Source organism: Hetaerina americana, unplaced genomic scaffold, assembly GCF_022747635.1.
Source record: "Hetaerina americana unplaced genomic scaffold, ioHetAmer1.1.p SCAF_4, whole genome shotgun sequence".
NCBI classification, from domain to species: domain Eukaryota; kingdom Metazoa; phylum Arthropoda; class Insecta; order Odonata; family Calopterygidae; genus Hetaerina; species Hetaerina americana.
This window is the reverse complement of record NW_027286985.1, coordinates 97,172,818-97,197,580: the sequence shown is the minus strand read 5'-3', so window position 1 is coordinate 97,197,580 and position 24,763 is coordinate 97,172,818. Positions and strand designations below refer to the sequence as shown.

Sequence of the window (24,763 nt, the reverse complement as noted above, 5' to 3'; positions counted from 1 at the left end):
ATGGGACCAAGACATTGGAATATCGCTGGACTAAGTGCATTAGTGTACAGGGAGACTACATTGAAAAATAAAAAAAATTTCACCGAGGTTCATTTATTTCTATTCCATTCCAAGAACTTTTCAAATCACCCTCATATTTGGAAGTTCGAAGTCTTATCCATCCATGGAAATGCAGTAATGAACATTGTTGTTAAGCTTATGAACAATTTATCTGAGAAAGGACACACTTTAATCACTGATAGGTATTATATAAGACTAACTCTTCCCATGGAATGCAAATCACTCAACTCCCAATAAGGTTAGCGGGAACACAGGGTCACAAATAAGGGAGGAAGCATAGTAATGAATGATGCGGCAACATGTTCACTGAAGCAGGATGATAGGCATGGATTTGGGGGCTTTTGAAATATGGGTGTGGGGAAGGATGGAGAAGGCTAAGTGGACTGAAAGGAAGACAAATTAGAAAAAAGGAGAAGTACAGTGGGGGAGAAGAAGCGATTGATGGTGAAATCCTAATGAGACTAGAAAAATGGATGAAAGGCATATTGATCAGCAGTTGGATGTTGAAGACTGTGATAGAGGAGAGAATGTTACGAAAACGAGGAAGGGGTAGGGATAGGATATGGGGTTAGACGGAATAATGGAAGTATATGGAGATGAAGAGGGGCTTATGGCAGACTAGGATTGGATGATGGGTTGTGTTTTGATAGGAGAGACAGGATATTTATTTGGTAGATGTGGCCACCCAAAAATCTACCTTAACCGGTAGACTACCTAGAGTACAGAGGCTGCTAGGTCACCATATCTATATATACCCACACATTTTTCTAAGAACTGAAAATACTACAATTTGGGTCTTATTTCTTCAATTCGCTAAAAATATTCTACATGCCAGTACATCTTGGCTCAAAGTTATCACCTTGAAGAACTACCATGACATTCAAAAAAATAAAATATTTAAGAAAAGAGTAGCTAAAACTTTGATATGGAGTGTGGTTTCGTACAGTGAAATCCTCCTGGGCCTTCCACCACGTAAATGTCTCCATTGTTGCAGATGTTCCCAAAAAAAACCTTTTTTTGTACAATGTGGAAACTTGGTCATTGAAGCAAGAAAATAGGACATGGAATCATCTACATCCATTATTTGCAAAAAGGATAAATGATAACAGGAAATTATGATTCGTTGCTACTCTACCAGTTCTGCAAGGAATTCGGGAAAAATGTCATTTCGCACAGAAAAATATTCTCTTCCATTAAGAAAATGTACATGCACAGTTTACCAGTGCAGTGTTAATGGTGAAAATTATGAAATACACGCTGGAATTATTACAACATCCACCGGAAGGAAAGTGCATCCAGCTAAAAGGAGATTAGGTTGAAAAATTTACCAAAATAATATTTTTTCTAAGGACTTATTGAAAGACCCATGTAGCAACAACAGAGGTATTTCAATATTACAAGTGATTCAAAATCTCTATAAACATGGATATTTAAACCCCATGTTAATTTTATGGGCTAATGCACACTTTTTTCACCTCAGCCTCCCTGGTCACATATGCACTTTTTGGCTCATTTTTTTCTACTGACTTCATTTAAGTTACTCCGCAGTGCCAGTCAATACCAGCTCACAAATATATTCAGATTAAAATTCTGATAGCCATAGAATTTGTCTATTTAAATTGATTCTACCAGCAAAGTTCATCAGCGGGAAAAGTACACCTTAAATAGGTGAAAGCAGAGTTCACAATATTATTGACACCTTGAATCCAAACTAAGTATACATGGATTGGTTACCATAGTCTTAACTCTGATCGGAAGAGGATATTTAAAGGAATAACTCCAGTAATGTTTAAACAAATCATCCACCTTTGGATTTAGATTTAACCTTCCACTAAAAAGAATTGGCAGCAAGTTGTTTGCATTATTTCATCCATGTATGTGTCCGTAATATATGGTCATAGACAGCAAAAAGCCCGTGACATATAAAGTACCTAAGTTTTTGCTGATTGGCAGTCATGATGAAACCACCAAGCAATTTAGGGTAATAAAAAGAGATTGCATGAGAGAATGAAATGTAACAAGCATGCTAAAATTAGCTTGCTTGAGTTCAATATTTCCCCAGTTTGTTTGCATTTTACTCAAAGTTCTCCACTAACTACTTCCCTACTTCAAATACAAAGTTGAAATATCTACTGTCCCAAAACATATTTTAAAATCACTTTACCCATTAAAATGAAATATCTTCAGAATATTAGTCGTTGTATTAATAGATGAAATTCTCAAAGCATCCCAAGACACATTCATCTCCTCTAGGCAATGGCATGCTATGTGTATGGTGCCTAAGTCGCAGAGTAACCAAGATAAGCCACCAAAAATTTGCAATTTATATTATAGCAATATGACATTTCATGCTTGAAAATCATGCAAAATCACAAAAATGTATCATTAACCACTCATCTGGGTATGCCGTATTTTATACATCATGAGGAGATTATCCCTTGGTGGGCATGCGTTGTATCATAACGATTTTATGTTCATTTTCAATGGTAATGCCATGATATTCCGTCACGCTTATGCAGCCACTTGTAGATTTATCCAATGAGTTAACTTTATGCCCAGTAGATGGAACTGCGGACATTTTTTTGTGTACCTATGTGTCACTTAGCGAAGCTATGTCGCTGTCTTGCAGGTTGCATTCTCATTTTTTGTGTTATTTGTAGCCGTCAGGATCTTCCTTGATTTAGCAGATAATCAGCTAGGTAAGGGGCATGCTATATATATAGACAATTTGTACACTAGCCCTAGATTCATTTGTACACTAGCAGACAAATTATCCGAGAATAGAACGGATGTGGTTGGGACGATGGGGAAACAGATGGTGATGAAATGGAAGGACAAAAATGATGTGATAATGGTGAGTACATTTCATGGAACTGAAATGTGCAAAATGGAAAAATAGGGGAAAAAAGTGGTGAAACCAATTGTGGTACAAGAATATGGGTTGGGTTGATAGAAGCAATGGCCTCATGAACATGTACAAAATTGCAAGAAATCGACCAAAAAAATACTATCAGAAAATATTTCGGCACTAGATGAACATGACAATGTTGAATGCTTATGCCATTTGTAAAAGGAATAAGGGAAAACTGAATTGAAAAGAATTTCTAATCTCGCTTGCTGAAATATTGATAGCGAAGAATGGAAAAGATGCCCAAGTAGTCCAAGTAAGGCCATCTAAATCTCCTAAGCCATCTCGCCTTATCGAGAGACATTTTATTGATACTGTCCCCACAAAAATCAAAAAGTGCCCCTGAAAAAGATGTGTTGTGTGCTACAAGGCGGGGAAAAGGAAAGAAACAAAATATTGGTGTCCTGATTGATGCGTTGGTTTGTATCCTGCACAGAGTATACCATACTTAAAATGAATTCTAAAAATAAATGTTCATTGAATTGAAAAATAAATAATTTTTTTGTGAGTAAAACTAATAGATGTTCAGCAAATTTACAATTATGGTTATAATTTAACATACAATTTTTTAAGAATTTCATTTCCCTTCATGTTTGCTTCTAACAATTTCATTTGGTCCTATAGTTTTTATTTTTTTAATTGATGGCTGTATAAAAAGTGAAGTGTTTTTTGCATAGAAATGAAGACTTGTAATCTTCTAAGTTTTCAACTAAAAAAGAGTAAGAATAAAAAAAACATACTACCTTGATCAAAAAGTTCCCGGAATAACCACCGTGTGGCGCTCCCATCGTTCCGATTTGAGTTCTGTTTTTTTTGTTAAATTGGTACATCTGTTGTTGATATTCCCTTTAAATCTTAGTGTCATAACTTGACATTTGCAAAAGTTACGTAGCCAAGAGTACATCTATCTCTGTGTGTGTTGGCGATTTTTTACAATTTCAGAAATGGATTTAAATTTGCAACAACGAACTTGTATTAAATTTTGCGTAAAAAACGGATTTAGTGGCGCACGGACGTTGGAAATGTTGGAAAAGTGTTTCGGCAACGATTCTCTAAAAAAAACGGTCGTTTACCAGTGGCACGAGCGGTTCAGAAGTGGTCGTGAGTCAATCGAAGATGATGAACGCAGTGGCAGACCATCGACATCGAAAGTCGGTGAAAAAATTGATAAAGTAAAAGAAATGTTGGTCAATAACCGCAAATTAACCATCAGAGAAATAGCGGAGGACTTGAACATTGCCTATGGATCCGCCCAAGACATTGTGGTTAATGATTTGGGTTTCCGTCGTGTAGCATGCCAAAAGACCTCAATTTCATGCAAAAAAGAGACCGTGTTGACGTCGCAAAAGACATGATTTGCGAGGCTGAATCCGATCCCACATTCATCAAAAGGATCATTACTGGAGACGAGACGTGGGTTTATGAGTACGACACGCAATCCAGACATCAGGCAAGTGAATGGCGTTCACCAAATGAGCCGAGACCAAAAAAACCACGTCGTTTTCAGTCAAAAAAGAAGGCAATGCTGACGGTTTTCATGGATTACAACGGTGTAGTGCATCATGAATTTTTGCCAGAAGGCCAGACAGTAAACAAAGAGTATTATTTGGGCGTTATGAGACGTTTGCGTGAAGCAATTCGCCGAAAGAGACCAGAAATGTGGGCAGAAAACTCGTGGATTTTGCACCATGATAACGCACCGTCGCACAGTGCTATCATTATTCGTAATTTTTTGACGAAAAATGCAACAAATACCATCCAACAGCCACCGAATTCACCTGATTTGCCTCCCTGTGACTTCTTTCTGTTCAATCGAGTTAAAAAACCATTACGGGGAACGCGTTTTAGCAGCCGAGAGGAAGTAATGGAAAAATCGCAGGAAGCACTGATGGACATACCGAAAACCGAATATAAAAAATGTTTCGAGGATTGGATCAAGCGCTGGCATAAGTGTGTTGCAGTCGATGGGGATTACTTTGAAGGGGGACAATATAGATTTAGATGAATAAACTTGTATTTTTAATTTTCTGAATAAATTCCGGGAAATTTTTGATCAAGGTAGTAATAGTATTGTGTGGTTGCCTATTTGGCCCCTTAGTTTTACAAAATTTCTAACATTGTAATTTACATGTTGTCCATTTGTCGAAACATTCCGATACCACTGATTTAACCATATACCTTAAATAGCATTCATTCTACGCTAATGTTCTCAGTAATCGTACAAATTAGTAAATGTTATTGTTTTTAAATTTTTTAAATAATCAAGGTTTATCATTAGTATAAAAATTTAAACCAAAACTTTTCATCAATCATTTGGAACTACCACTCAAAATATTTGTTTTATACAGCAAAAAAATAATAAAATGTTTGTGTTTAATTATCCTTACACAAAATAGAATTTTGGGCTCAGTGTAAAATTAAATACCCACCATGGGCTGGACATGAAAAAATTAAATACCCAGGTAAGTGGTTAATTCTTACTAACAACTTCCACGTCAATAACCTTATACCCAAGACATAAAATACCAACAGTGTCTACAGTATATGGCTTCAACACACTGAATGCATTGGAATTAGCATTTAAGAGATATAATACCATTGATAATAATGAAACCATGATATAGTAAGTGATTTTGTAGTGGCCTTAAACTCAAAATACATTCCATTCTCATATTTTACGGACTACAAACATGGTAATTTCAATGCATTTTCTCACTACATTATTTCTCATTATTTTCTCACACAATTATTCTGAATAATTAAAATATCCAAAACACATTATGCTCATTAATGATTTACCAAAAAACAATTTGAGAAATTCTGAATTTAGCAATCAAAGCATTTAAACCTGTAAGTGCATATATCCTGAAGAAAATTCACAAACTGTCTATGTTAATTGGAGCTTCTAAAGACAAATACATCTATCTTCATGCGACCTCAATATGTGGTAATTTTTAACAAACAGAATCGAACCCAGGGCCCCTCTCGTCAGACTCACAGCACTCCACCCACTGGACTGCTATACCCCATAAAATATTCATTTCAATCTTAAATTTAACAAATCTGAGTAGCAGCATCAGATCTACGAAACAAAGTGATCACTTTAATTATATTATTTAGTCTTCATCCATCCCCTGGTGCATCATGTGCAAAACATTTGCTTCCCATTCATCCAATGATCTCCCCAAATTTTTCCATTCCTACTTTTAGCACCTGTTACAATCTTTAGTCAGCATGCCACATTCTTATCACGTAATTATCGATGTACTGATAGGAAAAAAAGTAACACTAAGACTATAATATTTGTGTGTGAAAATCAAATTGATTCTTGATTCTCACTTCAGAAAAAATTCTTCTTATGCTTTTGAGACAGAAAGTAAAGCAAAAAATAGAATAGTATGAGGATATGTACCTTTGATTTGTAGCTATCTGAAAGCTGACACGATCACCAGCCAACAGGTTAACTCCTCCACCCTCGACATCATCTTTTCCATAAGGCAGGAAAAAACATTCCCCACGGTTCTCATAGCTGATACGTCCTTGCAAGTCCCCTCCAGCTCCTTCTGTCCTCAGTTCTGTCGTGACGGTCCCAGTCACCCTCTCCTCACTAAGCACCTGCAATGCAAGAGAGCATGCATCTCCTGATGACCTAATCAGCCAAAAGTTATTTCAATCAGCGCAACAATCCAGCAACTACAACATTGAGCTGATTTTTCCACCATACTTTTAAAGTAAAAACTGCTTGGGACCAACTGACAACCTAACTAAAATCAGGATAGCATTTCAGAAAGGATATGAAAATACTTCATTCCAATATCCATCTCCACTTTCATTTCAAATCCAAGCAGTCACATTCATGTGCATTGCATCAGGCACCTTGATTTAACATCTGGTTGATTTTCCTCAATCAAGGTTAAAGCAATTGGATTGTTACCGATTCTAAGTATACAAGGGTAAAAATTCCTTTTTCATGGTTTGGTGCCACAACTTTTACTCCTTTTTTTCCCTGATGTACAAGGGTAATTTGAAAAGTTCTCAGAATGGAATAAAATAAATGAGTTACCTCAGTGAAACTTCTTTATTTTTCAATGTAGTCTCCCTGTACACTATTGCATTTGGTCCAGCGATGTTCCAATGTCTTGATCCCATCTCAAAAATTAGATTCCTTCAGGCCTGCCTGCATACTTTGGCTGTTAGTTCTTCATTTTAAGAGAATCTCCATCCACAAAGGAAAATTATGAGCTTGGGGAGGATATGGAAATAATGATTGAGCCAGATCAGGGGGAATAAGGCTGGTATGGCGACAATTAATATCTCAGTTCACATATTTTTGCATTGATGACACTTGTGTGTGGGCGTGCATTGTCTTGATGGAAGATGACTTTCTTCCCTGCCAAAGCTGTCCTTTTCTCATGTATCTTTAACTGCAGTTGGTCCAGGAGGTTGGCACAGTATCGTCCAGGCATTGTTTGGCAAGTGGGAAGATAATATACTTGCAGAATTCATTTCGCATCCAAGAAAACTGAAGCCATCACCTTTCTGGTTGACTGTACTGCCTTTGCTTTCCTTGGTGGAGGCGAATGAACATGTTTCCACTGCTTTGACTGCTGTTTTGTCTCTGGGCTGAAGTAATGGTCCCAAGTTTCATCTGTGATCACAAACCAGTGCAGAAAATCTTGTAGGTTGCTCTTAAAACAGAGAAAAATTAATTAAAATGCATTTGTGATCCTGTATTAAGAGTCACAGCACCCATTTAGCAGATAATTTTTTTCATATCCAACTCCACTGTTAAAATGCAATGTGCCGGTTCAGATGATATCCCTACAGCTTCACTGATTTATTGCATTTTCAGTCAGCGATCCTCCATGACCATTTTATGCACTTTAGCTATCATTTCTGGGGTAGTGGCACATTTTGGCTGACCACTATGCGGATCATCATCTTAGCCGTCCCAACCAAACTTCAATTCGTTTGTCCACTCGTCAACAGTTGAATATGAAGGAGTAGAGTCCCCCAGAGGGTTCTGAAAGTCTGCATGAATTTCCTTTGATTTCATACCCTTCTATAAGAATTATTTAATCACTGCTCGAATTTAAATGTTTTCCATCTTCACAAATCACTACACGGGAACAACACCAGAGAGGCGTCCACACCAGACATCTCTTCCCAGGAGTACCCACACATTACATGTTTACTCATAAAGGACTACCTATTACTACGAGAGAAACTCTTTGTGCTACTACTGACATCCGGTGATGGTTCTGAGAACATTTCTAACTACCCTCGTAATCCAACGGACATATTTTAATTTACCCTTGTAAACAGTTTAATACTTTCCCTGTAGAAGATGGAAATTCATGAGTAGATAATTCATTGATAAACATATTCATTAAGTGTAATGAGAACCTAAAATTAAAATTTCCCTTTTGGTAGAGATGTGATAATGAGGTATATTTTTTTAGATGGTCAGATGAATTATAACTTACAAACATGAGATCTCATGGCATTTTTTTTTATATCATGAACTGTCTTGGTTCATGAAATACAAACAGGTAAATGACTATGGATGCAAGTCCATTATGGCTTCTGTTAAGAAAAAGTACAAAAAAACCCTAGTTTTGTCAATCATAATATTTTATAGAGTAGTCTACTGGGTTAGGGTGCTAAGTGTTTTACTACACAATACTGTACTCCTAAGCACTATTTTCCAACAAAACAGCCTTAGTATACTTAATAACTCAGTCTATAGCTCGGCACGCACTTTACTTCCCATTATTCCATCCAATATGCCAATCATTTTCCTCAATCTACCATGCTTTCCTGGCACTCTCTACCATATATATCAACCTATTCAGAATCAAATTGCATCTCCCGGTCTCTCCAGCTCCCATTCATCCTGCCTTCTTCAGATTTCTCCCTCAAGCTGTCTCTCATCACTTGCCATGCCAAGAACTCCATCATTTGCTTCCCTTTCCATCCATTACATTTTCTCTAATATTCCACAAACCCATTTCTCAAAATCATCCAATCATTGCTTATCCTATTGATTTAATGATTAGTTTCAATTTTTCAATGTTTGAATGCCACATTAAAATCACTAAAAACAGCACACAATAAAAGATAGTGTTATCGGGGGAGAGTAGGATATAAGGATGCTACTAAGTATAGATTAACCGGGAAGGATTAGGTTGGGCAGTGGAAAGAAAAATGGGTAGGGGGAAATGGGCCGAGCGAACAACATCGAGTGGTGGTATCAGTCATTTTCAACAAGCTGTACACAGCCCTGCATCTTAAGTTTGATTGGCGAGTCAGTGGTTGCAATTAAAGCAATTATGGAAACTCTGAAATGTTAGTTGAGAGGTATATCGTGTTGGGAGTTTTTTGGGACTAGTACACTGGCTGATGGGAAAGATGGTTTGCAGGATGTACGGTGATTGTTGATGCAGATGGGAAGCAACGTGGTATTTTGTCCTACAAAGAAAGCAGGGTAAAAGAAATGTCCTATTACAAAGAATGGTACATAGCAGCTGCCGATGTTTTGATGACGATCTCTGCCATTGTCCTCAGGGCATTGATACTGGGTCATAATACCAAGCCGAGGATGGTAAACATCCTCTGCTTGAACTCAGGTCACTACTCCTGATTGGTGGTCGCTCATATCCTCTCTCCTTCTCCAAGGGCTTTCACGAATGGTGCATCACGTATCTCAGCTGAAGTTTTCCCCTCAAGATGGATTTCCACCTCTTTATTTGTCAGACCCAGAAGCCATTTGCTTTGCTAGAAGTGACGTCGAAATGAATCTGATGGTCCAGGGTCCAGGCTGTGCTCCACCATCACTGACTTTTAGGGGATGGTCAGTTAAAAACAAATCTCCTGAACTACTTAATTCTGGTTTCTACCATGTGGTCCATCTCTTCTATGCAAGCTCTTCTGCATTTAAATGGGATGTGATAAATTACCAGGGTCTTGAGTCCCAGATGGTCATTCACTAAGATGAGGCTTCTTAGATTCTCCAGCGGCTTGTGGATTGTCTTTATAATTTCTCAATATCCTCAAAAATTTCTCTGCAATGGGAGAGATGAGCAGAAGACAGGCTCTGGCAATTGGTTTTTCCTTCTTGGAAGTACTTTCTGGAGCCAGATCGTTTTCTTTGTGAGCCTCCTTGATATGATCTCTGCCATAGGACCTATTTAGGGCCAGATGGATATCCCTCTCCTTGTATCAATTCTGGCAGAACTTTATCTTTAGATGTTGGAGGTCAAAAGGCAAGCTTTCTTTGACCGAGACAGATCGGGATAAATGGTTGAGGACTGCTCTCCATTGGTGGTCACACGTGTGTTGGCTTCTGATACATCCACAGTCTCAGGGGTCCACCTTCCTCGTAGTGAATCTGGATGTCAAGGAAGGGCAGTCTATGGTTTTGTTCTATTTCCAGCTGTAGGTTGTTCATGTGGACCAGGAACTCCTGTAGTGCTCGAACTTAGCGGGGCCAGGCAATGTAGGTGTTATACATGTAGCAGCAAAAATGTTTAGGATTCTGCTTCATGACCGATAGAGCCCTGTGCTCAAAAATTACCATAAGGAAGTTTACAATTATTGGTAAGAATGGTTAGGCCATGGCGATGCCATTTGTTTCTTTCATGAAACCCTTATGCAGTATAAGCATTTATATCAGCTTGTGGTGGAATAAGCTGATCACATTCCTTTCAAAGTGGGCCTCCACGAGTTATAGTGTTTTCTTCAGAGGGGGCCATGTATGAAAGGAAACGGCACCAAGACTGTCAGTTGGGGCCAATTGAGTATCAGAGAGAATTTTGAAAAATTCAAAAAGACATCTAGTCTGATTGTATGGAGATGGGAAATTTAGTTATGGCGGCAGGATTTAGAGAGAGGCTTGGTGGATTTGAGTAGGACACAAAAATTGGCTGGACATTGACACTTAACAGAGCACCCATGCAGGAATAATGTATGCATTGGTTTTATGGTTTTTGAGGAAGGCAAAAAAGTCCTTTACAATAAGGTGATGAAATTATCCCAGGGAAACAGGTGGTACCGATGGAAAGAGGGTGATGGTCTTTGGTGGAGGAGGGCTTGGGTATGTATGAGTGGTTGCAGATTTTTCAATAGAGAAGGGATGCTGGGTATTCAAACTGGAGGAGTGGGTGGAGGAAGTATGGTAAAATTTATTGAAGGAATTCTAATCATTACAGATTATGTGGTTGGTCAAGAACAGAAAGGAGGTATGGGAGTGAACACTTGGCGTGAGAAGGATGGCAGTAGCTGTAACAAAGGCTGAAGTGTGACATTTATTATTATCAAGGATGTCCACATCAAGAAAAGTTATTTCAAGTAGATTTTATGGGAGGCAACCGACAGCTGAGGCCATTTGCCCCATTAGGGATGGACAGGAAAGGATGAAGGGTGGGGAAAAACCCAGCATTGGCATTAGCCTACTCTTAACGAAAAGCAACAATGGGTCCACAGTTTAAATGTCCCTTCCGAAGGGTGGCATACTAACTCAAAGTGCCCTCCACAAAACACCTAAGAAGGGATTGGAATACCACTGAAAAATATCTGCTGCCTCTGGGATTTGAACCCAGGCCCTCTCAGTGGGAAGCCAGTACATTAGCAAACACACCATCACGATAGCCCCAAGTTATTTTAAATGACGAACTGGTGGAGGTGAAAGAAATAGAGGCGGGGTCGTTGATGGAAGCAATGAAGGAGTTAAGGGAGACTGTACTGAGCAACTAGAAAAGGCAAATGATGATGTTGACGAATCAGAGCCATATGAGCGGTTTTGAGGGAAAACTGGAGAGGAATCATTCTCCTGGACCAAGGAATAGGTTAGCATAGGATGGACTAAGTCTACTTCCCATAGCATAGCCTTTTACCTGGAGAGAGGATTGGCTATAGAAGGAGAAGGAATTGTGAAATGGGATTAAGGAGAAATTGTCTACAAGAGATGCGTGGGGTCGGGCGTTTTTAAAGAAAGTGACACGAGAAGAGACGTTTGGTGTATGGTACAGAACCATATAGGGAGGTGACATCGATAGTTGCCATGGTGATTGGGATGTCTTTGGAGTAGGGTGGCTGAGTTTAGGAGTTGGAGGAATTAGTAATTATTTTCAATAAAGATATAGAGAGAGGTCTTTATAAGGGTGAACTAGAGACCAAATGGTCCCTTCTTCCATTTAATTCATATGAAAAAGAGAGGGAGGGACTGGAATTTTGTTGTCTCAGTCATAACTTTATGGAATTTACTGAACATAATGAAATAATATTATTAACTATGCAATTTTACAAAAACTTCAATAAAAACAAAACCTAGTTTTTGATGTTGGATGTCATCATCACGAAATGCCAAGACTACATCAAAGAGGTATTTTGCTCAGACCTAACTCCCAAATTTCAACAAGAATTTGGAAAAGTGATAAAATCCAGTGAGACGGTAATAAAAAGCTGGGAATTGTAAAAACTTAGCTCAAATGAATCCCTCAATACCGTGATTTTTTGGGCTACCAAAGATTAACAAAAATGGGATTTTGAACAGACCGGTAGTATCACATGAGTCAGCTCACAAACACCTGCTAGCAAACAGATAGCACCTTGGTAAAGGTTCAAGAACTTTTGATGCACTTGCGTTTAATAATGGTAAAAAGTAAAAATTTATCAAAACACAAACAATTCACTTCAATATTTCAGGGGTCCCAGGCACCTTCATCAGGGTACAAGTAATCACTCAAAATACATATATATATATATATATATATATATATATATATATATATATATATATATATACACACAAATGAGTTCCTATCCCTTTTCCCGATATATATTACACTTTAATGGCACAACATAAACCAAAATGTGCATAGAAAAACATGCAAAAAGACACATTGCAGAGATAGTTGAAGTGTCGGCTTCTCTATTTGGTCTTCACATTTTTTTTCAGATTATTATTGCGATTGGAATTACCTTTTTCTGATATGAATCAGTTTCCTCTGATACAAAGGGAATCTTTAAGTAATTCATAATATATGGGCTTCAATTGAGCACTTAAGAAATAAAAGGGGAAAAATAAAATCTCTCATGGATTGTAAACGTACCACTTCTGGAGCAATCTTAGTAACAGCACTGGCAATTGGTTTTCCCGTACGGCGATCATAAGTCATCTCAAACTCCACAGGATCTCCAATTTTTAGATGCTCAATATTGCCATTGAACTGACTGAAGTGAAAAAATAGCCGGGCTTGCCTCTCACAGCACTGAATGAATCCATAAGAATGCTATTGAGGAAGAAAAATATGGTCACACTATAGAGGTTTTGGAGGCATACTAATACAATGAATCAGGTGACTATCACATGCATGCGAGAATTATTTGCCAGCAGCCAATGCAATATCACACATGGCAAAACCTTATCAATTGCATATACAATCTTCTCTGTATAACCACTGGGTATACAGATTTAATACAATTCATATCCAAATGTCCCCCCAATATCCAAACATGAATGTAAGTGTACAGGCATGTACATATATAACATAACCATAACCACATTAATCAACCTGAAGGTCGATTTGGTAGATGATAGTAGAGTTCACCCAGCACTAAGCCTGACTGCGTGTGAAATTCACACATCAAGGTAGGGGGGGGGGGAGGCAGTGCCTTTCCTTGTGCCGGTTAATACATACAGGTATATACATACATATATAGATCAGCTCCACTCAACCTGTGATTTTTCAGGCATCAATTTTTGCCAGGAAACTATGGGCAGTACAGGGAAAGGATGTGGTTTGGCTTAGTACTGGGTGAACACTACCCAGTCACACATATACATACACACACACATACACATATACATACACACACACATATACATATGAAGGTCACACAATAAGTAAAGAGACAAACACTCTCATTTTAAAACCATTCCATTAACCTTAAACATTTTTTCAGGGTTGTTAGTTGGTACCTAGGGATGCGCTCTGATCAGCTGTTTAGCACTATAAGAATGTTCCTTAGAAGAGCAGTGCTCTGTCATTAGATTTTTAGTTTCAAAAGGTGTAAAACCAAATGATGTACTTTCTAGAATGTTGATATAATATGGAAAAGGTTGTATGAACCATGCAAATATTTACAAGGGGCTTGATTGTTTTTAAAGTGGCCAAACAAGAGTGGGTGATGAACCCTTACGTGGATGTCCAGTCGAAGTTTCCGGTCCCACATTGGAATCAAGGATTGATGGCCCTATTCTTGATAACAGATGTTAAAATGATTACTATGGAAGTTCAAGTAAGCATTGGAACTGTTCACAATACCATGCTTAACCATTTTAACTACAGAAAAACGTGCAAGATGGGTCCCCAGGTAGCTTACTGATGCTCATAAAAAATCAAGACTTTCCATTAGTCAAGATAAAAAGTTTGATCAAAAAAAGATGCTTTTTTGAAAGAATGGTGACTTGCAACGAGGTGAGGACCCATCACTACAAACCTGAGACCAAGAGAGAGTATGGAGTAGAAACACACCAGCTCTCCCATTCTCAAAAAATTCAAGGCACAACCCTCCACAGGTGAAGTGATGCCGACCATCTTTTAGGACTCACAGGGCTCAGTGTACTGTGATTTCCTTGAAGAATAGCAAACTATCAATAGCCAGTACTACTCTAGATGCTGGAACACAAATATAAAGCACAAACTATGAGGAGCAAACACCATGGAATCTTGGCAAAAGGCATCAGTTTTCAGCATGACAAGGCCCATTGTCATTCAACCCAGGTGACTCGTGATAAGCTTCAAGGATTGGGTTAGGAGGTCTTACCTCATCTCGCTAACAGTCCTGACCTTGCATTATCAGATTTTTACCTGTTTGGACCACTCAAAGATGCCTTACATGGAAAGAGATTTGCCAACAACAAGGAAGTCATGGAAGTGGTGGAAAAGTTGCTTCGGGGCCAAATGAATTCATTCTTTGCCAGAGGAATTAGGAAGTTACATGAAAGATGGTGCGAAATCATATATGTTGGGGGTAATTATGTTGAAAAATAGCCCCAATGTTGTAAGAATCCAATAAACCATTTTATAATAATTGCCATTTGTCTCTTTACTTATGGAATGACCCTTGAGTGTGTGTATACATATATATATATATTTATCATACCTAAGCTTACTTATTTTCAACCTTAGTCACAGGGTAATTCAAATTTTATGTAACGTTGAAATATGTTTTCACTTACGTTTTGCTGCATTTTATTACTGTACTAATAATTGATACCACATGTATTTACACTGCATGCCCATTAACATAGTAATCAACCCGAAGGTTAGGTTGATAGGCGATGTTCGAGTATACTCAATACTAAGCACCATGGCATGTGAAATTTACACATAAGGTCAGGGGGGGAGGGGGGGGCAGTTCCTTTCCCTAAGCCATCTATAGTTTCCCAGGAAGATCTGATACCCAAAATCACACAGCTCGGGTGAAGCTGAGGGTGCCCAGATGCGAGCATATCCAGCCATGGATATTTAATGAATACATCTTTAACATGTACTGTCATGGATTTGATACGGTGAATCCTGTGGACGTTCAATGAAAATACATGGATATTTCATTCTGTCCATTCATGACTAATCGATTATCACTAAAAGAAAAGAATGATCCCTACTTACCAACAATTTCTCGATGATTCCTGTTTCACGCAAGCCTTGTCCACCAAGTGCAGCATCTCCATAAGAATTTGTATTAGACTGAGTAGTAGGAACTTCCCCATTGTAAGCAGAAACTCCAGCCTGATTGTTTTCGCTGGCAGTAAACGTACCAATCGGAAAACGCCCATTTCTCGAAGATCCACTATTTCCCCCAGTATTGCCAGATAAATAACTTACATTTGAATACTGCCCACTTCCCTGTTGACTTTTTGTGGCATATGACACCGTACTAGAAAACCCTTTCTGAGCATTGCTACTGCCATTGGTCGTGAACCTAAATGAGTTAACTCCTCCCGAGTTCCCCCCGGCCGGTGAATGTGCATTAGGTATCATTGTTTTGAAATCAATTATTGCAGTGTCTGAACCAATGGCTGGCGGCTGGAAAGTTCTCCACTGAGGATTAGTGGACATGGCTCGGCCTCACTATGAGGTCTCTTTTAAACAAGTTTCTTTACAAAATGTTCAGCTTAGAGAAAGCTTTATCACAGAACGATTCTTTGTAAATTGCGTCTTAGTGAAAGTGTTTCAAATTTCATAGGTATGAAAGTGAGCTTATATACACAATTTATGCATATGATGTGATATTATTCAATATTGTGGCTTCAATACACTGGGTAAAATACGACAGCTTTCTGTATATTAAATATTGCAAAAGCTGATGTAACGATACAAGGAAAGAATAATTTAAGACAGTATTTCGAAATTAAGAATGACAAAAATCCTCAGATGTCCTCAATGCGTGCTGGGTGCGATTGTGTGTGTGATGTGTAAATTTTGTCTTGAATTCAAGTTTTCTATTCTAATTCCTACACAAGCTGAAAGAGAGACATCGAAATATGATTTACCTTCATTATTAAGAGCCGAGAAATAAATTTGATATGGGTCACTTTAAATTGTCCCCATTAAAAAGTACGCCTAAAAAGTGAAATAACACCGCTGAAAATTCATGCATTTTATCCTTCCAACTTTAACTTTTTTAAAGTTTAGACTATCATTTCAAACATGACATTAATGAAACTTAAAAAAAAACATCGTCGCTCTACTTTGTCGCTATGCGACGTTTGCAACTTCTGGCAAAAGCAAAGACGTAATGTAATATACGTCCGAAAAAACAGCAGTAAAATATAAAGGAGGATATTCTTTAATTATAATTGAGGCCAGTGTAATGCTATTAATCAGATTTCACAAAAGATTCCTGAAATTAATCTCACCACGACACAGCACTGCACTGACGACATGCCGCCATGTTGAATGTCAACATTCATTCATTAAGCTAAAAAACTCAAAATATTTGTAGAAATTAATATATCGTAATCAGTTATGCCTCCTGTTTCGAAATTATGCATACGCATAAAAATCAAACGGGGAAAAAATCTTAATAAAAGACCACAAACGTCAACCTCATTGACCTCGACGTTGCCATATTATGCTACGTTGCATTTTATACACACATTGCTGTATTCATTTGGAGGAAGCCTGCGAAGTGCAGCACTAAACTTCTCGAGCGTTAATAGGGACACTAAATTTGGGGTTATACGTGCAATTAAAAAAAATAATTGATGTCACTTTAACTTAAGCGTTTTATTTAAAAAAACGGCTTCTTCGAACAACAGTCCTAAGTTACAAAAATCTTTTTACAGACACGCAATGTACAGGATTATGTTACTTATTGCGATATTCAGGGCTTTGCCATCAATAAATTAGCAGCAATCTAACTTTTGCGTACGCCTACAAATGAAACACAATTTAAGTATTTATATATGTACATGTAAAACATTTAAGTTTCTATTTACATGCATTCATCATTCGCACATTTCACTCTGTAATTGATATGGAATCATACAAATCATCCAAACGCCTGTTACACAGGAATGCTAATGTTTGGATTGAGAAGACACATCAATTTGAACACGCTGACGTGGGTGAAAATACTGTACTTCCTAATAAAGAAATGGCTCATTGCACAATTTGAACTTTGACCACTTAAATATTACCAACATACAAAATAAATAAAATACTCCACTTGATTAAAGACAGCTCAAAGTGGTATAATAATACACCATAAATATGAAAGGGATCTCATCCAGTTGGAGGATATGATAAAATCTGACTAAATGTGTCATTCGCAAGTTTGCAAGGCTGATTTATTGCTTGGAGCCAGAAACATTAAGGAACACCTACATTGAAGGAACATGTTGAAGGCAAATAAATTACAACCCCAACAACTATGCCCACAATTCACAAGCTTCGTACAATACTGCAGGTCATGATTAACCACTCTCTTGACATACAATCCAATTTCTTATCACAAACTCATTATTGTCACACTGGATTTTGTATACTGTAGCCATTGCACACCATGTTATAATTTAACTTATGAGTTTAAGGAGTTAAATGCTTGTTTAATTAAAACTAAATGTTTTGATATAAAATTGCTCACCAGCATTACCAGGGTGAGAAATAATACACCAAGGCTGCAAAAAGTTGTAAATAGAGAGGAAAAAACTAACATTTCTGGAGCACAAAAAATAAATGGAAGATGACTCAATGACTTGTTACCCACTAACACTGACTGCCAAATAATTACTTGGATTTGTTGGACATGCTGTTTATATGAACCATTAAACAATGAAGGAGATATCAATTTAAAGTGGTTTTCGGCAGATGTACTTTTTACTCCTAAATTAATGTGACAAAATTGTCCATATCTTATGTGCTTAGTTAAATTAGTCAATGTGCTCAATCATATGAAATGGAATCCCAAAAAAAAATTAAATGTAATGGAATGATATTGACATCTTTTCCCACAGTGGAATGTAGGGTGATTTGCAAAGATAAGACTAGAGTGTTATCAATATTGATTTAGCCCCAGTTTCAAAGTCTTCTCAGACCTTATAAACATAAGTTTCAAATGTGTAAACCAAGCTGGAAAGCTTCTCACTAATCCATGAGTACATTATGAATGTAGCACATATCTTCACTGGTAGCTTAAAAAGTTCACATTTGCATAAAAAAGTGGCACAAACATAGTTCGGGTTGAGAATTACCGACCCTTGTGGTTTTCAGTGATGAATTAATGAACATCTGACAAGAAACAAGCAAAGATGGTCCTAAAACAAGCATGAGAACCATGACCATGGAGCACTTATATCCATTCCAACCCTGAACTACAAGAGTCATTATCTTCTGCAGTAGCATAGGCTTGCAATATCGCAAGTCACTATATCCAAAATCATCAATCCAAGCTTTGAAAACAATGTCACAAAGTAGTGTCATTTCCAAATTAACTATTACAGACAATTCTTAAACATACTGAAATTATAGCTTTGACTTTCCAATTTTTTCTAAAAAAATAACTAGTCAGTTATATACATTATTTATGACCAAATACGGCAAGATAATTAAGATGAAGAAGCTTACTATTCTTCTCTACTGAGGTATAAATCTGTATGATTTATTTTAAAGTAGTATGATCTTTTAACATCATAACATTTCTCACCCGATTTTCTGGTGTTTATTTCAAATGATAATAATCAACAAAACAAAGTATTCAATATAGTAACAAACTCAACCTATAATACAGGGACTATGGTTACACAAATTTGATTAAAATTTGGGAAAACAAAATAAATACAACACAACAACAAAGTTAAATTAAACACTTTCCCTTGAATCGAAGTCAAAGAAATGACATTAAAATATTATCTCAGCGGGAGGAGAGACCCACAAGGAGGACCATGACCCCTGGGGATTCCCGTATTCATGGAAAGTTCAACAATAGCAAGTCTATGTGGCTTCCAAAAAATGACCCAAAACTGAAATGTCTATTCTTTCCTCAAAACACCTTCCTTACTCATTTCCTTAAACAGAGATGAAAATCATTGCTTTCCTTGATACTTTTCGCATGATCCAGAGTAGCAACTGAGTACCATCCACTAATGAACACAAACATAATTTGAGAGAACCATCACAGATGGTAATTATACAAAATCCAAGCTCAAACGACACTATCACTCAACAACTTGCCGTGCATGGGAGATTTGTAAACAACTTAGGCAATTAAGTTAACCACACAATATATGTAAGTTTAATACAATGAGTAATGCATGGAATGTAATGCAATCAAAGTTACCTCAAAAACACATAAAGGCTTCACTCAATAAGCAAGCCTTTGAAAAGCAATAAAACAATAAGACGTTTGATGATACCTTCTTTCTTTGTCATGGAAGATTTTTGAGCCATAAAGAATCTCATTAATACACTACTAGAACATTCTCTTTGAGGACTACACCAAGAGAATTTGGTATAGCTCAAATCTTATGGGTGAAATCCTATTGAGTAACCAATTTGGGAAATACTATACATGTCCACCCACGCATTCACTTGAGGTCAATCATATGATCTTCGGGCGGTGCATTGATGTGAAACGGACGTAGTTTGCCATGCTCCACCAGAGGAGTCTTTTCAGCATCTTCATCCTCCTCCTCATCTCCAAATTTCTCGCCTTGAGGAGACGATGACATTCTAAAGTCATTACCACTTCCAGGGTCAGGGACCCGTATGCGAATCTTGTTTGGGTCGGGCTTCTTGCCCAAGCCATCCATCGGGAGGTTGGGTATCCCATTCCTGGCTGGAACTGGTGGAGGGACGTGCTGCTGTTGGTGGGCTGGAGAGCGCCTTGCAGAGGTGACGGACGAATGTATAGAGGCAGTTGAATTATTTGAAGTGGGGGTCAACACAGGGGAGGCAGGGGGAGGGGAAGGAGTGGCTGATGGAGTGGGTGGGTAGGGCACAAACACTCGCACCACATCGGGGCTCTTGCTCCTCATGCTGGGGGGTTTGGTGAGCCCAGGAGGTGGAGAAAGGAGAGGCGAAGAGGCACGTAGGGGCCTCGGAGACTGGGCAACTGATGCTGGACGAGAGGAAGGAGAATTTGAGCGTGATCTTGGTGGGGGGGCAGGTGGAGTGTTCGATCGTCGATATGAATCAGATCCACTACCATTGTGGGGAGGGCTGGCCGGAAGTGCCTTGGGAGTTGCTGACCGGGACGAAGGGGATGGGGATGAAGACACTTGGGCACTGTCTCGACGGGAAGGATGAGTGTGCCTTGAGGAATGATACACATGCCTCATGTCTCCATCGTCTTCATGGTGCGAGTGAGGGTTGTGGAGCATGTAGGGTATAGTTGGAGACGAGCAGCTGATGTTTGCCCCATGCTGATTTTGCACACTGCCCGGTGCAGAGCATGAGCTCAGGTTACTGCTTTTATCACTGTGCGTGTCTAAACTATTGTCATTTAAAGCCTGAAAAGAAATGCATTAGTTTTATGCCATTAGAATAATAAGCGAACTATAGCCATAGCAAAATACTGAAATTCAATTAAAATGATTTTCACTGCCAACTAACATAATGAGATATACCTGATGATTGGGAAAAAAAATTGATGGTGTTGCTTAAAGAAACCATTATTATTACTGAGTCACAAGGCCCATTATCAGCCATTGTTACCAGGTGACACAGCCTTCAGAGCATCCAAGTGGGTCCAAAATCACCAACAAATATTTTCATTATGCATAAGAGCAATCATCTATGTGATGAGCTTGGGGGCAGGTGAGTTTAGGCTGGTAACACTACTCATTATTAGAAGTACCAATAAGCTAGTTTTCAGATAAGCCAACTTATACTTAAAGTTAAGAGAACATACAAACATTTATTACTTGTTGAATAGGAAAATATGAGATAAAAAATGTTTAGCTAAGTTTATCAGCACTGCACAATTTGATCGTACTTTTGTTTACATCCCCAGGGTTCTGTACTTGGCCCTATTCTATTTTCAATTTATTTTAATGATATACAAGATAAGCTTAAATCTGTACGTGGAATAGACCCATTATTACATGGTGACGATATAAATATTACTGTGTCAGCCCCCTCAGTGGACTGTTTGACTGAAAGAGCAGCTGAAGTGCCACAGATTTTCAATGAATGGTGTCTTCTTAACATCCTAAAACCCAATATAAACCAGTGCAGTTTGTTTTACTACTAAAAAGAAATTTTCCACTGCAATCTTAGTAGATACTGCAGGTGTTAGCAATCCCAAAATTCTAGCATCCAATTCCAGGGAAATATCCTGCATAGAAACATGGTTTGGGAGAAACACATTTTCAATTACATAGAAAGTTCCCTATGCTTACTCATAAGAAATATTAGACAATCCCTAAATTTAGTTCTTTATATTCATTAATTAAGGTGAATTTTAAATCATACAACTTTGCTCAATAAAAAGTCATAATTGTATTTACCAATCATTGTGAGATAATACAAATAGATAGCTAAGATACCTCTCTTCTTGAAAGCATTGATATAGAATATTGTTGATTATGCTCTATAACTTGGTTTTGAGATAGACTCATTACTTTCAATAGAGTATAATTATTCCCTCTCATATTTATTTATTTTATTTATTCTGTATAAGTCCGAATACAGCACATTTTGGCCTTTACATGGAACTATTAACAACGATAACAATGGTCACATTCACAAACACCCAAGCCCTAGGTGGAGGAAAACTCACCCAGGCAAGAATCGAACCCGTGACCCTTGGAATAGCAGACGAGGACGTTACCCTGCTGCCACCGGGGTCGGCAATCAATGTATAATAGCAAATCACTCAATCTATACAATATAGGTACTTAGTTCTGATCATTTAAGTGATGCAATCTTAAACTTTGTGATGAATACCCAATAAATCAGGAGTTTAAATGCACACAAGCTTCAGTAGTATAAGAGCATTCTAAAAGCATAGAAAATGGTTTCCTTTACTTCAAATTTCAATAATAACAGAAACTAAGTGTTTCAAAAGAAGCTAAAATCGGAATAACACCATAGAATTTTAAAGAAACAATTTCCAGACAGTAATGCAATTAATTCGTGAATTGTGCTTCAGAACATAGCAACAGGGCAGCTGAAAGGAGTTTTGGCCCACCTCAGACCAAGAAGATGATACAAGAGGGGAGAAAGCATAAGATGGATTATGTGAATGCAGATAGACATAAAAAAAACTTGAAATAATCCAAAATGGTGTATTTCTTTGCAAGCTTTTTCTCACGGTTGGTGACCAGTTTACCTATGATGTAAGAAGCATATTCATTTACTATGGTTGTCTTTTGATTCTTTGTTGTGACGTAGTTTTGAGAGAGGGACTGTGAGCATGTAGTCTATTAAACAATTGAAGGCTGCCATATTTTGTTGATAAGGGTGGTGGTGTCAGCCAGCCTTCACTTGGTTTCCTATGGGCATTTGTTTTCCAATAACATCAAATTCGACTGCCTAGCCATTTCTTATGACAAGTATGTCTAAGAGGCATAATGATTGACTCGACGTGTTTGAGACAGACCTGAGATCGGTTGGTTGCTGAGAAGACGCTGAGGTCTGCAGTTGAGGTGACACTGGTCCCGGCGAGTGACTGGTGCGACCCTGCCCCTGCCATGCTTCCAAGGCCACCGCCACTCACGCTGCACCCACCCCCGCCCACCGAGGACCCTCCTCCCGGCCCATGCCCCCCTGCCACCGAGCTGGCATCGTCTATGCTTGGGTCAAAGGAGAACTTGGAACCTAGACACAAACGAGAAAATGACCATCCTAAAACAATTGGACAACTCATTATTCGTAATCAAATTATTACTCCCAAGTGATTGGGTTTGGCAATAATTTAGACGCAATTAAATGAAAATAAGGGATGCCATTCAGGCTTAATGAACTAATTGAAGACAAATTTCAACAAAAATTTAACAAAATGATTAGTGAATAGCTATGAATAAGTGAGAATAAGTGAATGGCACCATTTGACACTGAAGCATGGACAGTCAGGAAGGTGGATGAAGGGAGGTGAGAAAGTGTTCCGCGTGTGAACACAGAGGGTAATAGAAGGGAATACAGACTTAAGGAATGAGGGGAAAAAGAGCCGATTGAGAATGGGGGTCAAATAAGTTGCTTGGGCAAATGGGGAAGAAGGCAAATGAATTGTGGATGGGGAGGGGCATTGGATGAGAAGTGCCTGTTGGTGACAGAAATGGAGGTGACACATGAGGGGAGGGAGAAGGAGATAGCGGGTGATGGCTGCTATTGAGATTGAGATTAGAGGAAGGCACAACCCCAATGGGACCGCTTTAGGAAGATTAGGACGTGGGGGTGGCGTGGGTGTGTGCACCTCAAAACACACCAAAGGTAGAAATACAATGGACTTGAATCCATGCTGATTTCTGGGAATTACCGTCGCGTAGTTTAGTTGGTGGACAACTGTTTCGCCCCCAGTCCTGGACGCGTCTTCAGGTCAAAGTGATGTGCCTTGCGTTTTGGCCGCTATATATAGGAGACGCTGGCTGACCGGGAGCTCTCTGATTGGCTCTTTCTTGATGGCGAGTGGGGATCACCCTTTTTCAAGTGGAGGTCAGGGTGTAGCCATCCTCATGGTTGAAGTTGTATGGATTTTTATTATTTCCACCGCTTCTCTGATGAGTCGCGGAAAATATCACCTTTCTCTTGCCAGCACTCTAATCTGGTCTAACTTTATAGAGTGTCCGGGTTCCGACCACGCATGTTCGGCAATTGCCGAAAGTCGGAACTGTTTCTTATCTGTGGCTCTTTGGTACTCCTTGGTCCTGATTCTGATGGACCTTCCTGTTTGACCGATACATGACTTCCCACACGTGCACTTTATATTGTATACACCTTCATGCATGAGATCGGGGATTTGGTCCTTTGGCTTAGATATTATGCCGCTGATTTTTCTGGCTGTGGAGAACCTAGTGGTTATGTTATGCTTCCGTACTAGCTTGCTTATCTTCTCAGCCGTTCCGGTGACATACGGGATGGTAGCATATGCCGCTGGTTTTTCTTTTTCTGGTTTCTCCTCGCTCTGTTCCTTGGCCAGAATCCCCTCTTTCGTCAACTCCATTTCCTAACTAACTAAACTAAACTACGCGACGGTGATTCCCGGAAATCAGCATGGATTCATCAGATAGACGGCGCGGAAGCCTAAGGATTAATACAATGGACTTCTTTATAAAACCAGGGAGAG

At 38.5% G+C, this 24,763-nt stretch overlaps 2 protein-coding genes across 3 annotated transcripts in view; both read right to left on the bottom strand.

The window, feature by feature from the left end:
- The window catches only part of Unr (cold shock domain-containing Unr), a 61,147-nt gene extending 44,210 nt beyond the window's left edge, over nucleotides 1–16,937 (bottom strand). Inside the window, exons 1-4 of one of the 2 annotated variants that reach the window (XM_071589624.1) lie at nucleotides 16,896–16,937; nucleotides 15,646–16,499; nucleotides 13,081–13,260; nucleotides 6,381–6,583 (exon numbers count right to left, since the gene is read on the bottom strand). In XM_071589624.1, the coding sequence (XP_071445725.1) occupies nucleotides 6,381–6,583; nucleotides 13,081–13,260; nucleotides 15,646–16,095 (833 nt within the window). In that variant the 5' untranslated portion in view covers nucleotides 16,096–16,499; nucleotides 16,896–16,937. The remainder of the gene's footprint in view (nucleotides 1–6,380; nucleotides 6,584–13,080; nucleotides 13,261–15,645; nucleotides 16,500–16,895) is intronic. The other variant, XM_071589625.1, reaches the window with a different exon arrangement.
- Nucleotides 16,938–17,255: 318 nt separating this feature from the next.
- Nucleotides 17,256–24,763, bottom strand: part of LOC139692538 (USP6 N-terminal-like protein) — a 33,719-nt gene continuing 26,211 nt past the window's right edge. The window contains exons 9-10 of the mRNA XM_071590762.1: nucleotides 23,081–23,298; nucleotides 17,256–20,987 (exon numbers count right to left, since the gene is read on the bottom strand). Of these exons, the coding sequence (XP_071446863.1) occupies nucleotides 20,064–20,987; nucleotides 23,081–23,298 (1,142 nt within the window). The 3' untranslated portion in view covers nucleotides 17,256–20,063. The remainder of the gene's footprint in view (nucleotides 20,988–23,080; nucleotides 23,299–24,763) is intronic.